Source organism: Pavona decussata, unplaced genomic scaffold (genome assembly GCF_977016875.1).
Source record: "Pavona decussata unplaced genomic scaffold, jaPavDecu1.1 SCAFFOLD_229, whole genome shotgun sequence".
Taxonomy (NCBI): domain Eukaryota; kingdom Metazoa; phylum Cnidaria; class Anthozoa; order Scleractinia; family Agariciidae; genus Pavona; species Pavona decussata.
The window spans coordinates 337362-354858 of NW_028145634.1; the positions used below are offsets into that span (position 1 = coordinate 337362).

At 40.0% G+C, this 17497-nt stretch overlaps 3 protein-coding genes across 4 annotated transcripts in view; 1 reads left to right on the forward strand and 2 right to left on the reverse strand.

The window, feature by feature from the left end:
* Nucleotides 1-10673, forward strand: part of LOC146458738 (uncharacterized) — a 94167-nt gene extending 83494 nt beyond the window's left edge. The window contains exons 19-20 of one of the 2 annotated variants that reach the window (XM_085090333.1): nt 8727-8772; nt 10436-10673. In XM_085090333.1, the coding sequence (XP_084946459.1) occupies nt 8727-8772; nt 10436-10513 (124 nt within the window). In that variant the 3' untranslated portion in view covers nt 10514-10673. The remainder of the gene's footprint in view (nt 1-8726; nt 8773-10435) is intronic. The other variant, XM_085090332.1, reaches the window with a different exon arrangement.
* Nucleotides 1-17497, reverse strand: part of LOC146458735 (uncharacterized) — a 257490-nt gene that overhangs the window by 137162 nt on the left and 102831 nt on the right. The window lies entirely within an intron of this gene.
* The window catches only part of LOC146458736 (uncharacterized), a 256692-nt gene that overhangs the window by 109192 nt on the left and 130003 nt on the right, over nt 1-17497 (reverse strand). The gene's annotated exons all lie outside the window — the stretch shown is intronic.

Genomic DNA, 17497 nt, shown 5'->3' on the forward strand with positions numbered 1-17497 from the left:
ATCTTTAGGTTTTGTTATCATTTATTGTTTACTGCTGATAATGGTTAAGCGCCCAGCCTCGAATAAGCGCTCACTCTCAAGGTCCAAAAGTTTAATAAACGCCCAGGGCACTTTTAAATCGATATATTGTTAATACGGTATACTGTTGTAGTTACAATATACTGCGAGAAATGTGTTAAGCGTGTATCAATCAGATTTTACAGTAAAATAGTTTTCGTCTGGTCGGAGCACGCTAACTACGGTAACCAGGTAACTAACCAGTAGTATACTAGGCTCACATTTTAGAATTGACCATTGTAAAGCTGATTGTATTATTGAATTTAGAATTTTATGCTAAATTGTTTATCATTGTACATTAACTGTATTCCTGTATACTAGCTTGGATGGATAAGATTGCACTTTTTATAATCACTATGAGTACTTTAACTTGCAAGACTTGCAAAACCAGTTTTTGTTCTTTGGTCGTTTTTTTAACGAAGTACACCTGAAGTAAGACCACAGAAGACACCGGTCACACGCGATGCTGTCTTCCTTTGCGTCGTTTATAGACTTAAAACAGACAGCACAGATAAAGTCCACGCGGTTTTTCCCCTCACTTGCTTTGAGAACATACAACCATGCATCCTTTTCAAAGTATCTTTCTACACGGTGGAGGTCTAACATCTCATGATCTTTTATGGCGTCTGACATTTTGCCAGTAGGCAAAATATCTACTTTGGTCAGAAGTCGGTGACCCCCAATGGCATCTGCCACAGCCAGGGAACTTGATAAAGAGCCAAGAATCATTCGGTCCTTTTCGATGGGGCTGAGTTTACTAAACGGGACCAGACTTTTTTTGGCCCTCTTTTTTTTTCTTTTTCCTTGGAAGACCTATTACAGTTGTCTCCGCTCCTTTTGGACGACCTCTCTTCAACATCTTAGGTGGCATCTTTATTTGAGAATAATCAGGCACTTTCAGTTCCTCGTTTTCATCTTTGCATGGGCGTTCGACATGGTTGTCACCGATATGATTACCGCCTTCCTCAAATTCGTTTTCACTCAAGAGTTCTAAATCTGCAGCCTTGTCTTTTTTCTTCTCCTTCGCGGGAAGAATGTCTGCCTCTAGCTTTTCGGATTTTAGGTTGTTGCTCTTAATATCCGGTTTCCCAACTTCTTCTGCGTTTTGTGGTAGAGAGTCTATCTTTGGCTGTGGTGACACTCTTTCCGCGTCATGTACAGTAACCTCGATTCCGTGTTTCCATCTTGTAATTATGGACTCCAGAACTTCGTATCTTTTTTTAAACGTAGTCATTCCTCCCTCGCTGACGAGTGAGGCAAGAACCTGTGCCGCTTGAAGGCCTTTTATGAACTTTTGTGACTGTGTAAATACATTTGTTTTGTTTTCTTCGATAGTTATACATTCAACGCTATGATCCTCGTCCTGTCCATGGGATATCGGAAGGGAGTTTAAGCGATTCGTTGACAAATAGAAATCCATCGTCCAGCGCTTATGGACAAGGGCTTCATCAAAAGCTGAAAGGCCAACTAATTCTCTCACCTTAAAGATGTGTTTGCACGGCAGGGCCATCCGCGAGAAGAAAAGGCAGGTGCAATGACTTGGTGAAGCATTGTGTGGCTCCGGACGGTTATTGTTCTGCGACCCAGCAGAGAGACTAAACTCCGAACTACTCTTTTGAGCTATGACTCGCACTTTGTTGCTGTACAAATTTAAAGGCATAGGGAGTTAGATTTTGCGAGTATTTTTGTAGATCTTGGGTGAAATGCTCATACCCTGTTTGCCTGCGCGAAATTGCCATCACGTAATGGTGATTTTGTTCTTCTCTAAGGCATTTAAGAACAGACATGAACTCCGAGCAGAACTGTAGAAGGCTGGCGTACCTTGAGCAAACACTTTTAAGCTTGCTGAATGTGGATTCGAGTCTGTTATTCGTTGTTTCCCCCAAATTCAGATGCTTGTCCTTAAAGCAGGTCACCCATTGTTCATTTATGGGATGCCAGTTTTCTAGAATGTACTCTATGACACTTCTAATGTTGGTCTTTTTTAGTTCATCAAGAGCTTTCTCGTATTGCCCTGGACTCTTAGAATGAGCCATTTCGGACAGAATTTCCAGTACTCTAGACCGTTCTGCGGACGATATTCCCATTTTCTCACAAGTAATTTCGCGTCTAAATGATCGTAACGTATGATAAAGGCAAATACTTAGACTTGCAGTTGGGAAGCAGGCTTTAAACGCGTCACGTTCAGTAAAATCCTTATCAGACATAATCACTTTTGTCTTATCCCAGGAAGGATTGTGCTTTTTAAACAAATCGACAGATGCTTGAATTACGTCTTTCGTCTCTTCTGCCACAATGAACATTGCCACTATTTCACTCAGTCCGTCACCATCTATGCACATGAGCAGATAAACAGGCATTCGTAGGTCTAGTAACTTGTATGTTGCGTCTACCGGGAGGATTTCTGGGAAATGGGCATAGATGTCCTCCATGTAATCGTCTTGGAAAAATAGGCCTTTAAAATTGTTATCCACGTCAACAACTATGTCTGTCTTGGTGCCTGGTTGTTTTTTCAAATATTCTATGACGTCTTCAAGATCATTTTTCTTCAAATGTTTCATGGAATTTTGTTTGATGTTTGAGATATCTTTAAGTGTTACTCTTTTACCAGTGGCATTTTCGATTTTTTCTTTTAGGAGCTTCGGGTTCGCTTGCAGCTGAATTGCGTCCTCGATATCCTTTGCAACGTTTTTACAGCGTGCAGCTCGTTGACGTGGGAGGCGCTCATAAATCTGTTTTTTAAGAGCATGGTTATGTTGCTTGGATATACGGTTGACCTGAAGATATTTCCCATCCTCAGACAGTGCAATATAAACCTCAAACAGACATCCTTGTCTGAATGATTTTGTTTTTCGTTTTCTTTCTTTTCCAGATTCAACAGCTTTTCCACCAAATTTGCAGGTCAGCCTTAATAAGTAGTATTTAAGATCTTGATTGGCTTTCGCAACTTTCTTGGGAACACGCTTTGCTGCCGAAGTCAGTGTCCTCACATCTCTCTTCCACAATTCAAAATAATGACTGTCTTCGTACACCTTTTTTGCCGTTTCAAGCTCACTCATACTACTAAATTTCCGTCCCACAAAGAAAACCTCACTCTGTTTTTCAAAACCACAAACTTCGTCTCCGTCTTCTTCGAAATAGTTATCCTCTTTCTCACTGTTGTTTTGTACCAAAAGAGGATGACGAAACTCCACTTCACATTGCTTTGTTTCAGTTGCAGGGTTGTCGAGCCGCGTGTCACTTGAGTTGAGGTCTTCGCTTTCAGCACATTTCTCGGCATCCACTGTCTTTCCATCACCATCCTGAATAGGACAGTCGGTTCTTGTTTCACTGTACTGCTTCATTTCACTTTCAACATCATAATTAACATCCATAGAATCTTCAGTTTCAGTGATGTCGGGCCGCGTGTCACTTGAGTTGAGGTCTCCGCTTTCAGCACATTTCTCGGCATCCACTGTCTTTCCATCACCATCCTGAATAGGACAGTCGGTTCTTGTTTCACTGTACTGCTTCATTTCACTTTCAACCTCAGAATTAACATCCATAGAACCTTCAGTTTCAGGGTTGTCGAGCCGCGTGTCACTTGAGTTGAGGTCTTCGCTGTCAGCACATTTCTCGGCATCTACTGTCTTTCCATCACCATCCTGAATAGGACAGTCGGTTCTTGTTTCACTGTACTGCTTCATTTCACTTTCAACCTCAGAATTAACATCCATAGAACCTTCAGTTTCAGGGTTGTCGAGCCGCGTGTCACTTGAGTTGAGGTCTTCGCTGTCAGCACATTTCTCGGCATCTACTGTCTTTCCATCACCATCCTGAATAGGACAGTCGGTTCTTGTTTCACTGTACTGCTTCATTTCACTTTCAACCTCAGAATTAACATCCATAGAACCTTCAGTTTCAGGGTTGTCGAGCCGCGTGTCACTTGCGTTAGACTCTTCAGTATCATTAGTTTTCTTGACATCCACTGTCTCTTCATCGCCATCCTGAATAGGACACTCGGTTCCTGCACCTTTTTCTCTCCCCTCATTGCCATTTCGTAAGCTTTCGTCAATAGAAGGCTCCGTGGAAGTCCACTCTTTATTCTTGCCGAAATATTTTCTTGGAGATGTAGCGTTTCCTTTCCCACCTTTGGGTAAGTGTCCTTGTCTCTGCTGGCTATGCGTCTTCTTCTTTTTCTTTCCATATTGGACCTTTACCCAATCGCCATTCTCCTCTTCTTTTTCACTTTCCTCGTCTGAGATGACCACCTTGCCAAGGACTCTGCGACTAAATGGGACATCACGACCACGCTGTGGGGGTTCAACCCGCTCTCTGCTTATTCCAAGTGAGGAAACATCAACTGAATCAGCCAAAGGCCAACAAATGAGAGAACATCGCAGGAAATCGGAATAAACAGTGGGATATTTCAACCACTTCAAGCTGGCGGGAAGATCTGCACTTCGGTCGAGAAACATATTTTTCCAAAGGCCAGGGGTAGCGCAAGCAATTCCACCGAGTACAGCTGCGGCTACTCCACAAACATTACCACAGGTTTGAGTTGGGATGTTTTTTAGGCATGTCTTAGCGCAGGAATGACTTGTTTCCAAACTTTCAGTGTGCGCTTGTATAATTCCACTGATAGGCTTCGGCGTCTTTCCATGATGCTGGTAAATAGCTTTCACAAACGGGGCAACTGAGGACTGCAAATACTCTGGCCTTCCCCAACAGTAGGTATCACAATAATACCATTTGTTGACTGTCAAGTCCACATAAAGCAATGTCCAGTGATTTCCTGGATTTCCTGGATTGCTAATAAAGACATCATTTTTCCTTGTTTTTCCAACATTGGCAAACAGGACGACATACTTTACACCATGTCGGATGTTACACTTCACGTAATCGCAAAGGTCCCGCTCGTCGACCATGACTACGTTATTCAGTACTAGTGCCGCCGTTTCCTCGCTATCTCTGTTTAGGATTTCTGAAACACCAGTTATAACACTGAAGTCTAGCCATCCATTTCCTGCTATGTTAGCCAGATCCGACGCTTAAAAGGGGACTGTGATGGTTGGGAGTGTTGAAAATTTTATCAGCATAAGAGGAAAGACGTTCCTTTGAATATGAGCACTCCGAGTGAGGTAGTTTTACTTCTTTCTTCAGCCACTGCTGCTCGTTGTGAACGGCATTCTTTACGTTGCGGAGGGTATGCATTTTTAGCAGTACCTCTAACAACTCTAACGTAAACTCTCCTAGCTCACAACCAATAGCAGAGTACTTCCCTTCAATTAAAAGCTGCTTCATTTGTCGGCAGGAAGATTCAGAAGGCATTCGTCTCAGCGACAAAACATTTGGTGTTTTCGGCTGCCTTGATAACAACGTCATCTTACTCGTCTGGGTGATGAGGGGGTACTCTATTAAGGCAGCTTCGTACCTGGTCGTGGTTTCGAAGCTGTCATTTTTAACAATGTCCTTTACAGCACAAAAGGCTGCTGTAAATCAAACAGCACAGATCTCTTGACCCAAAAAAAATACCGAGGACGTAAATTTTCAACCCAAAGAAATACGTCGGACTTCCCCGTATAATGCGAGTACACGAGCACCCCCCCCCCCCCCTTCTCCTACCCACACCTCCCCCCCCCCCCTCTTGTGCCCGCAACACCGGAAAAACTTCATAGTCTGGCTTGCAGAGTTTACTATCTGGTAAGGATACAAGCAAAAAACAGTGTTCAAACTAACCTGCAATTTTGGATCCATTTTCTGAGCTGAAATTCGATTATATATGAAGTTATTAACTACCGATTTTAATGCATCACTGACTCGCTCGATGTCAAAACTAAAACAACCGGAGTTTAAAATCGTTTCTGTTCCTGAACTTAAGATTTGGTTTACCTTGAGCAAAAGGGCTTCTCCTTTTCATCTTGACCGTCACTTTCGACTAGAAACAATAAACTACAAGAACAATATAGGCTGAACAAAAGACTCTTGAACTCGAAGCAGACGTACTGAACCAATTTCTAAAGAGAAGAGAAATTTCCCGCCAACAGAGCGCGAAAGGTCAATTCTGTATGACGTAATTAGTTAATTTGTAACACATTGTCACGCTAATCAGTCACGTTGCCAACAACGCCGTAAAAAGTCTACAAAACCGGGTAATTTTTTACAATTTTGCGAGATCTTTTTCAATGCACACAAATTCAGTGAAAAAATTTATTGGCATTTTCGTCATTTACTCCATTTTGAACGGCGTTGGATCAGTGAGTTCCTTGTCACTTATTGAGTTATTCTGAGCCCAGCGAAAAGCTGCGCGTAAAAATGTTAAAAACTTTAGAGCCTAGAGCTCTCTAGAAGCCCTTAAGAGTTCTTAATCGAAATAGCTTGGTTAGAAGCGGTGAAATCCATTTATTTTACGTAATTTGACAAAAATATGGGACTGCCGGTCATTTAGTGATTTGAAAACCTTGACCGGCAGTCGAGTCGAGCGTGCAGAAACTTAAGTGTCACTTCAGTCGCTCGCTATTCTGAGCCCAGCGAAAAGCTGCGCGTCAACTTTAGAGCCGTAGCGCTCTCTAGAAGCGCTTAAAAGTTCTTAATCGAAATAGCTTAGTAAGAATCGGTGAAAGCCATTGATTTTACGTAATTTGACAAAAATATCGGACTGCCGGTCATTTAGTGATTTGAAAACCTTGACCGGCAGTCGAGTCGAGCGTGCAGAAATTAAGTGTCACTTCAGTCGCTCGCTATTCTGAGCCCAGCGAAAAGCTGCGCGTCAACTTTAGAGCCGTAGCGCTCTCTAGAAGCGCTTAAGAGTTCTTAATCGAAATAGCTTAGTAAGAATCGGTGAAAGCCATTGATTTTACGTAATTTGACAAAAATATCGGACTGCCGGTCATTTAGTGAAATGAAAACCTTGACCGGCAGTCCAGTCAAACGTGCAGAAACTAAGGCAAGATTTCCGCACAGCCCCATACATTAATTATGCATACAGTCTTTGTTCAAAGGAAACAATAGGGATAACAATAGTGCGCCGTTGGGATTACTTCGCTTTGTTCCTCTTAGTTTTATATTTTCTTTCTAAGTCTATATGGGCTTTGCCGAAATATTCGAATTTTAGGGAAAAATACGGAAAATCTAAACAAAATTTGACAATTTTAGCAATTTTTACACATTTTAATTTGTCCTCGTTTTAAAAATGTTTAGAATTGAGTGACATGTTTTCGCATGGCCGTAAAAATAAAGACAGATTAACCAGTGGTTTTTGATCGCGGCTGTCGTTTAGATTGTGTTCCTTGTACTATTCTGTTCACCATTCGTAATCCGCAAGGATATTGGGCGACTTTAAAAGGTGATTAAAGGCTTGGAACGATGGGCGAAGGTCAGTCAAGTTACAGACGTAGTAGCATGGCATTGACGTAGGGGAAGCAATGGACGAAACAGCAAAGGACGCAAAAATAATAAAACGACGATTCGGAGCACATGCAACAACTACACGATTTGAAGTCGGCCAAGACTCGTTAATGCTCTATAACTCACTATAACATGGTTGCATGGGGCTATGACTAGGAGAAATACACAAACCGAGACTGGCCAATCAAGGGGCGAAAATGCCGCATTTTCACGTGAAAATTACAAGGCAAGTGCAAGGCACAGGAAAAAATTACCTCTGTATTGTTATGTAGATTTTTAAAGGCTTACAAAAAATAAAATATATTTGTTGAGGGGTAATTTCCAACAAATCCCTCGTAGTCTAGTGGTAAAGCAGATGGACAGGGAATCCAACGCTAACAGTAAGGCTTCAGTTCAAGGCACGTTATGGTAGGTAGACCGAAAAAAAAAAAAGAAAGAAAAGCGTTAGGAGGCTGGGGTAGAGAAATAAAGAAAATGGGATTGGGAAAATGAAGAGAGAAGAGGAGAAAAAGTCAAGACACGACGAAACCCTCTTTTATTGACGAAGTAAGTATTATTTGCAATGTATATATGAAAACACATGGGAATAGGTTATTGTCTTTTAAAACAATGAAGCGCATACATAATTAATACATCAGCATGCATAATTAATGTATGGGGCTGTGCGGAATTTTTTCCAAGATTTGAATTCTCTTACCTCCTCGATTTACAGAGCCGTCGGAACTTTCGCCGTCCACCAACGGAGCAACAAATCTGCTATTAGAGCTCATTTCCACACTGTCGCGCAGGATAGAAAAATAAGATGGTGCGAAGGAAAAATTCGATTGCTCCTAAACGTGAAAACTTCTGCAAAGTTTCCTAGCGCTTAAAAAGATCTTTGCTATTTTTATACACCATCCTTATACAATAAGACGTATAAACACTGCTATTCTCGAAGACAACTAAATTCGCCACTTCGGCCGCCATATTGTTTACAAAATTTAAGTTCGCGCGTGTGTAAGAAGAATCTGGGTACTAGCGCTCACCGATCGTGATACTCCTGATGTGATTGGTTTAGATAAAAAATACCGCGATGCCATTGGCTAGCTCGAAAACAATCACCGATGATGTCACTCTTACATTACCTTATCCTTACCTTATGCTTACATTTTCATTCGAGATTTTTTCTGCCTGTACCAAAACTAACTCGCGCGTCGGCTTTATAATGCTGCCGCCTCGTCACCCTCGCGTCCTCGCGAGGGTGACTCGTTGGCAATAATTATATTTCCATTTTCTGTCTACAGCGAAATTGATGCTGTCCGTGAAAGAATTACAGTCCTCCAGGCCCGAGTGAGTACGATCATTGAAAACTGTTATAATTCTAAACTAAATTATAAACTAAAAATAAAAGTTTCATTGTGCTTTCTTCTGTTATAAAACGCACCCAAAGAAGTGGCAATATTTTTTAAGCACGACTAAGTGTAGGGTGAGACACGAGTAACAGGCGATTGTTTTTATTTCCTTTTTGAGTGCTCTCGTCTCTGCCTTGTGTGTTTTACAACAAAAGTAAGCACCGTACTGTTTTTTATTTGTTTTATAATATATAGCTTTACTTAGCATTGTAAGACGTCCGCTTTGATTCGCGAGGAAACATTTTTCTTTTTTAGTTTGGGTGTGTGCGGAATGGCGTCAGGGAACATGATCGATTACGTCAGCGCGCTGTGTTTTTCGACAAAGTATTTTGGAAGTGCAGCTGAACTCCAATAAAACAAGAACCACTCAGTTATTCTTATTAATTCCGGGGTATAATATTGGATTTTGATACAAAGAGTCCACCTTTAAAAATTTCATGTGCTGCAGATTTTCTGTAGCGCCTCCGTCTGCCTTTCCCTTGCGTTATTTTTACGTTATTTATAACAGCGAGTTTATTTCCTGAACCAGCCAATAGGTGGTTTGCAACCAATCCCTGGAGATCCAAAAGACAATGGTGTAGCAGCCATGTTGGATGACAGAACCTTTTGCTTTCTTCATCCAACATGGCCGCCATACCGTTGTCTTTTTGGATATCCGGATTGGTTGCAAACCACCTATGGGCCAATAGAGGGGTTCAACACGTTTTTCTGTTTTTACATACCGACCGACCATGTTTACAGTGTTAACGTTTGTAATGTTGTTATAATGTACATATTTAGACATGTAGTGGAAAGAAAATCCTTACATCATCTTTGTGTTAACGCGATCACGCAGTTGTTTTTATGGGGCTCGTATTACCTCCTACCCAGAGGCGGACTAAGGTAATACGAGTCCCCTAAAAACGACTGCGTGGGAGGCTAGGCTGAACCTTGCCTGACTAGCACAATATTTAGATCTCTACTTACATCCGAAGATTGAAGTTTCTCTTTTTAACTGGGTGTCGCTAAACCAAAACCAAAGTAATTACTCTCTCCAATCACAATGGACCAATCGGTGAACCAATCTGAATTCGAAGCACAGACCCAGCACATTCAAGTAACCGGCGCCAAGCGCGGGAAAACGCCTATGCCGTGTGAGCAAGTCTTGGTCAGTTTGTTTTGCTTCTCATTGGTTGAGAAAGTGGCGCGACTTTTGTTAACCAATCATAGCGCTTAGTGAAGCAAACGCAAAATTACTTTTAACTGAGAAGACATTCAACTGAAAACCTCCCTATAAGACAGTAAAGGGTTGAAATTGACTTTGGCTTTTAGTTCTGCTTTGTTTGTTGTTTTTAATTTGTAACACTGTTTATTATCAGCTATACGTAAAGAAGAGCCTCCTTATGTCAACACCGTCTGCATATCCACTTTGTCATGACGATCACCTTATTTTGGCTCAAAACAAAACTTTGTGAATTAATTTGTTTCCTTATACCATCTTTCATCCACGCACCACGTTAATACGGCAAAATTTGTGTGGCGTATTGCGTATTGGTGGTCACATCACTGACGCTTTCGATTGTGTATACATCTCAGTTTAATTCGTTTTTTTTTTCTTTTAGAACACTGAAGTAAAGAACAAGCCTGGGTTTTTCCGAAAACTTTTCCGCCGTCTGTTCAAGCGTCGCTCAAATAACTGACTTGTTCAAAATTTAAATGTCTGTAAATAGATTCTACCATAGTTAACTCGAACAAAACTGAAAATGATTTATTTTGTAACTATTTTTTTTATGCACGTATGGTTGTACAAAAAGAGGAAGAGACTGTGAGATGTTTGCTAAATAAATGAATGATTTTTGACATGAATTTTGGTTGCAAGGTCAATTCTCACTTTTCAGCATTATTGTTACAAGCTAGCAGTCATTGTGACCCCCTGTTTAATTTATTTCATTTTATATTACTTTCTTTTCCAAATTTTCGTAGAGCCAGCAGGCATGAGATAATTTTTATGAAAGTTACGACATTTTTCAAAGTTCCATTTTCAGTACAGAAAACTCGCTAGTGGGGCCTGAGGCGCAGCAAGTTTAATGAATTTGTCGGGCCGTGCGTGAATCGCTCAGGAGCTAAGCTGCGCCAATTCGAGCGAAAAATATATTTGCTGCCGCAGCGAGGGAGCCTGAAGCGACCGAGTTAGGCAGCACTCTAATCGGTACAGAAATATATTTATGGGACCTTGCGAGTGCTTGCAATGCAAAATGCAAAGGATTGTGGTCGCGCAAAGATCACAGAAACAAGGCATTGAGGTTAATTTTGTGGACACCACTATGCAACGCGTTTCTCTGCTCGGCTCGCCTTTTCAGATCGACTGAAGGAATCGAGAGTATTTTCTCGTTTTTAATGCCCCTTCTTTTACGGAATGTTTCTACTTCGTTTATATTTTCTTAACTGCATCGCTTTTAATTTTAGAACGCAATATATTGGCATTTAAGGTTAAGGTATATCCTCGAGGTAAGAATAAATAAAGGCAAGTTCTTGATTTAAACCTGAATTGGAAACCAAGCTACAACAGCTTGAGATCATTTTTGCCGAAATACTACGCTTATTGGTCAGAGGATTTTATTCTGTCTTTGCTATGGGCCACCCAATGAAGACCCAAGTTGGATGGGTGTATTCGATAATTTTCTGCATGAAGTTTGTGACCAGTTCGACAATATGGTAATTTTGGGTGACTTTAATTTGCCAGACATTCTCTGGGACTCCTATGACAGCGCATCGGGTCTTTATTGAAACCCTTCACGACGACCTCTTGACCTGCACAACTCAATAAAAAACCCACTCGTGGCAACAACACACTTGACCTTGTAATCACAAGCATGCCGAACCGTGTCAATGTAACCAACATATTATCTCCAAAAAAACGGGGGTTTTTACAGACCACAGCGTCATTATTTTCCAGTTTAACGCTTAACTGAGCCCCACCAAAAACCCTTAGATTTGTCTACGATTGTGCAAAAGGCGACTTTGAGGGCCTGCTTACGGCTCTGTCAGCAATTAACCTCTTCGATCATAGCCAATGACGATATAAATACTGACTGGCATCAATGGAAAACAGTTTTCTTGTAGCGGTCTCTGCATGACTATATACAGACCAAGAGGCTCAAAGGACGTAAAATTTTCGCGGCAGTAAAAATCCACCTTGAGAAATGACCTAAAACTACATTGTATAAAGTTCAGGTGCTGTCAATTATCAATGAAGCAATAGAATTGACAAGTAAGTAAACCCCAAGAGATTTCAAAACTTGGAGACTCCTAGTCTTAAGAAAGTAGCAAGCAGTATTACGATGGTTGTCTTTTTTAAAACTTTACTGACTCCGTGACCTTGGTTTTGTGCAGCCGGTCTAGTTGATTCGCTATCTCGGGATATTCAAATCTGTCTGCCTCTAAGTGATGCCGGAATAGTGTCCGGAACTTCGAAGGTACTATGTTTTTGTGAGATTGCAATTACGAAACAAAGCATACCAGCAATCATTTTGAACTTTTTTCGGTTTTCTACAGGGCATATCCTTTAAATTTATAAACATGCTCCACCTACAAAGCAAAGCAGACATCAAACTTTTGACTCGGACAGATCAACTGTCTTAATTCTACGGCTATAATGAAATATCTTTTGAGTAAATAGCGAGAAAAACGTTTTTTCTTCGTAGCACTCAATTGCAAATAAAAAGGTGCATAAAATTGAAAATGAAATTTCTGCAGTGCTTAAAGACCGCATACAAAAGAGTGAAACGTTTTGTGGACGATCTCTTCACCATTCAATTAGGCATGTTGTCATTGTTTTGAGTTAATTCGTCTTTGTAGCGACACGGTCCAGCGTAGGTTTCTCCTGTGTCTTTAGCAAATTGTTTCCAAGAAAGATGAATCTGAAACGAGCCTTCCGGCGATAAACCGAGAAACTCAGTCGCAGGGACGCATGGGGGAAAAAGCGCGGGAAATGACAAAACTCTGTTCAGACCAGTGCCTTTGCCAAGGACCAGTGCCCACGTACTACCCGTTGAAGTAGTTCCCATGCCCCTGCACGGGCCGAGTTTTTCGCTTGAGCACCAAAACAGACTCTATGTTCAGACAAGCCCCATGCCCGAAAATAATACTCGCAGTCTAAAGCCAGCGACACACCTGGCGATTTTATACGCCAATCGCCGCGATCGGTGAAAATGTATCGCCGTACTTAAGATTCGTGTTCACTGAAAGTTGCACTCTTAACTTAACCATCATCCAGACAATTATCAAGCAGCCAGCCGGCGTTCTCTCATGAAAGTTGGTCGGCCTGCAAAAAACCGACTAGAAAAGATACAAATGGTTTCTGTGGTGGGCCTTCGATATTTTTCCTCCGCGACTAAATTGGAAGACAGCATACATGCATAAATAATTCGTTGATTATCATGTTGATCCAGACAGTTGGTCACCACTCAGCCGGACTGCACCAACCAGCTGGCATGCATCGATGATTTCTGTCGACTGGCATCCAATAACTTCCTGCCGTTTTATTTATACTTTTTTTATTACCATATAATGTATATGTTTTTCTTATTCCTATTTAACATTTTAACGCTTTATTGCCAACAGACTCTAAGTCTTAATATTCAATTTTGTTACTCAGCTAGATTAACTCTTTAGTTATTCTGAGTAACTTTTACCAGTTTCACTGGTAAAGGTTAGTTGGTAAAAGTTGCTGTTTTCACTATTTGAAACAATTATGTGGAAACATCAATCATATTTTAGTGTAAGGAACATTCGTGTTTGTCAACCAACCGTAATATTTGGCCTTGCATGAAATTTTAAGTGTTGTGAGAAGTTACCAAACCTGTTAAAATTCTGAAGATTTTTACTACAAAAAATACAATTTTGGCCTACTAATGTGCCCTGCCCTGGAAACTGAGGAAGAAAGCGCTAAGAGCCTTTACGAAAAGCGTTTTTAAAGTAACTGTGCAAAGAGTAATTTACATGCAAGATTTGAAGCAAATCAATTTTGTGACAAATTTGAGCTATGAGGAACTTAGGGATACACCCACTATATTAATTTTTGCAACAAAAAAAATTGCCTTTAAATTTTTATTTCTGTTTATGATTCAAATCAAGCGAAAAAGGAGCAAAGCTGGAGAACAGGCTAGGCTGTCTAAAACCCTATTTTTACAGGGCCTCGGGTCCGTATCGTTTCCAATTGATAGATTGTTTTAACAACGTTTTTACATCTTTCTTTCAATTTTAAAGAGGGCACTGTCACGGAGATTTTGCTGGATGTTGGCCAAACCTGCTTAAATATTTGACTAAGAATCTTTTTTCTAACATGAAATTGCTCTTACAACATGGGGAAGAAATGACTTCGCCGAGAAAAATAAACTATAATCGGATTTTGGCAGTTTTTTCCAAAATACTCAGAAGGAACTTGAAAAAAAAAGGCCAATTTTTTCAAATTGCAATCCATTTCCATCCTAGCCATCCGCAGATATACATGAATGATAATAGTTTCTGTGCACTAGTAAGGTTATTGTTACCAACACCGAACCATTATTAGAACGTTTACAACCATACAAATATGGTTTTTGGGAGGTGACACTAAAAATAAGTGACACTGCCCTTTTAATTAGTATGGTAAAAGTTAAGTTACAGATGACTGTTTTAACTCACCAATCAAATGCAAGATTCGTGCGAGGCTATCAATTTTCACGTTCCCGCTACCGACTTTGATCACGATATTCTTTAGAATTAATTAGACGATTAGAAGGAAGCCATCACGAAGTTGTCACATTTTGTTAAAAACAATATCCAATTTCATTTAAAATTGTTTAACCTTAGCGCAGACAAAACTGTTCGTCCGATGTGGAAACGGGAACACAAGAAGTACCTCAGAAGACCTTCTCTTACGCATCTACAATAGATTACAAAACTTGACAGGCTCTCAAGGTAAGCGGACGATCTCACTTAACAGTAATATTTGATTTTTTTTTTAAATGCAAAAGTTATCAAAACAAATTTCCTTTTCAAAAATCAATTTGGGATTTTAGACTGACTACTTCACCGTTTTCAGCGACAGAATCAAAGATGGCGGTTATGAAAGCGTTCCTTCTCCTTCTCATCTTGTTCCCAGCGACTGTGACAAAACAGCCTACAGGGACTGAAGGTAAAATATTGAAACTGAATATTTAGGTGCTATAAGCTCAGTGTAATGAGTTCATTGTTCAAGAAATAAAAAAGTCAAGCCAATAAATATAATTGTTTTAAGACGTAGCGGGTAGAAAAATATCGCATGGTGCCTAGGTTTAATCAATAAACAGATTCCGAGATATACAGTAAATGAATATGAATATAATATATATATATCTAGCCAAGCCTAAAAGCGGAGCTCCAATTTTTTTCATAGCATTTATAGAAATCTGCTTAGCGTATGAACGTAATAACGTTACTACTTCCTCATTCTTTCTGCAGTTATATATATTTTAGTGCATATGCAGCAAAAACTGTCCATCAACAATAACAACAACAATGTAATACAGAGGGCAAAATTACATACTCCTGATAGGTCGAGCGGCGAAAATACTCGCTCCAGATTGGGTTCTACATTTCGTCGGTTTCTTCATTTTGTGTCCAAAAATAACGAGTTCTTTCAAGTTCTTTGGAGTTCGACTGTTTAAGCCGAGTTGTTTGTACCACAAATACATGGAAATCAAGTGCTGCAGCTAGAAAGAAAATTCCTAAACGTTAAGTTTTCGTGTCTTACAAGAAACAGCAAAATATCATTTGCGTCGAAGCTAAAAACTTGGATCGGATTGACATTTGTTTAGCTGAGAAACTGAAATCAGTCATGGCGAACAAGTGCTTTCACCTCGCTACTTCTTCTTACAACGAATGATAACCGAGCATAACAGTGTGCTTTTGATGGGAAGAAGGAGCAGGTCAAATACAGTGGAAGAAATTACTCCGTAAGTTCCTTCTTTAGATCCACCGTTTGCTATTTTTATCAATCTATTTTCGCGGATTTTCAAGCGGTAGGAAGCTCCACAGCGCAGGTGAACAATAAATTTATGCCTGACATTAAGTTTTATCGTTGTTAGTTTACTCCTGAATTAAACTTATATTCTCTCTTCATTGCATGTGTAAAATTTACAGCTCAGTCAATTTTGCTCCTGCTGAAATCCAAATAAACGCCAAGAAAAGGAGAACACGGGGAAATCACTCTTGGTTGCTTGGCACAGATCTTTAGTGTGTTTACAACTGAATGAGAACCGTGCGGTGCGAACGAAACTGCCCCGAAACAGAATGTTCAAAAATTGGTTTCTCTACGAATATTTATCCTATCGAAGCGATTGAAGTATATTTGTAAGCTTGAAACACGTAAAATAAAGAAAAAAACATTGATTGTTGATCAGAAACGCATTAGACTAGTAAACAGCGAGCAAGTTGCCTAAATTGGCAGGAGTTGCGTTCAAGTTAAGTCGTTTGCTCATGTTCTCATATTTTGCGGAGGACGGCAAAGAAATGTATCAAAATTTAATTGCGGAGTGATTGTTTTTGTTCAAATGTTGTTGCTACCGTCGTCGTTGCTTAACAGGAAACCCAGACTTATTTGGCGCTCGGATAGAAATGTTTGAAAAATCATAACTCAGTCAATATCGCTCCTACTAAAATAATGCTGGACCTTATAAAAATTTTAACACTTTAACGCTTGGTTGAAGAGCGAAATATCAGAGCGTTTTTAAAAAAAACTTGTGCGTGTTTATACAGTCCAAGCGCATGAAGGCAGAGCGGCGCAAATGCATTGCATGTACACGGCTCAAAAACAAAATGTTCAAAAAATAATTTCTCTGCGAATATTGGTGGTATCACGGGTAAAATGTGTAAAGCTTCAAGCACATAACAAAGAAAAAATATCGATTGTTGCCTGGAAGAAAGCATTTTCGTTTACAAATGATTTGTAAACGACCGTCGAATTACACGTCATGATAATATTTTGGTGTACTGAGCAACTGAGCGACCCGGGGAAAATGTTTGGAAATTCAAAACTGTGTCAATTCTGCTCCTGTAGCAATAATTCTAGTCTCTATATAAACGTTAACGAATGGAAAATATTGGAAAATAGTCTTTGGTGTTTGGTAGAATTATTTTAGAGCTTTTAAACTTGCGTGCGAACACATGAGAGCCGTGTGGTGCCATGAAAACAACACGACCACGAAAAAATATTTTTCAAAACTGATTTATAATTTCTACACAAATATCGATGGTGTCGAGAATTTACAGTGCGTCGCACTGTAATTGACGATTGAAGCATCTGTCAGTAAAGCCTTACATGAAGAAAAATTATCGATTGTTGCCTGGAAGAAAGCATTTTCGTTTACAAATGACCTGTAAACGGTCGTCGAATCACGTAAACATGAGAGCAAGGTAGCTCCCGGGGAAAAATGTTTGAAAATTCAAAACTGTGTCAATTCTGCTCCTATAGTAACAGTTGTAGTATCTAAATAAACTTTAACAAATGGAGAAAACGGGAAAATAGTCTTTGGCTTTTGGTACAATTATTTCAGAGCTTTTAAACTTGTGTGTGTTTTCAAACGCATGAGAGCCGTGCGGAGCGAATGAAAAAAAAAACGGTCATGAAACAAAATGTTCAAAAATTAATTTCTATACGAATA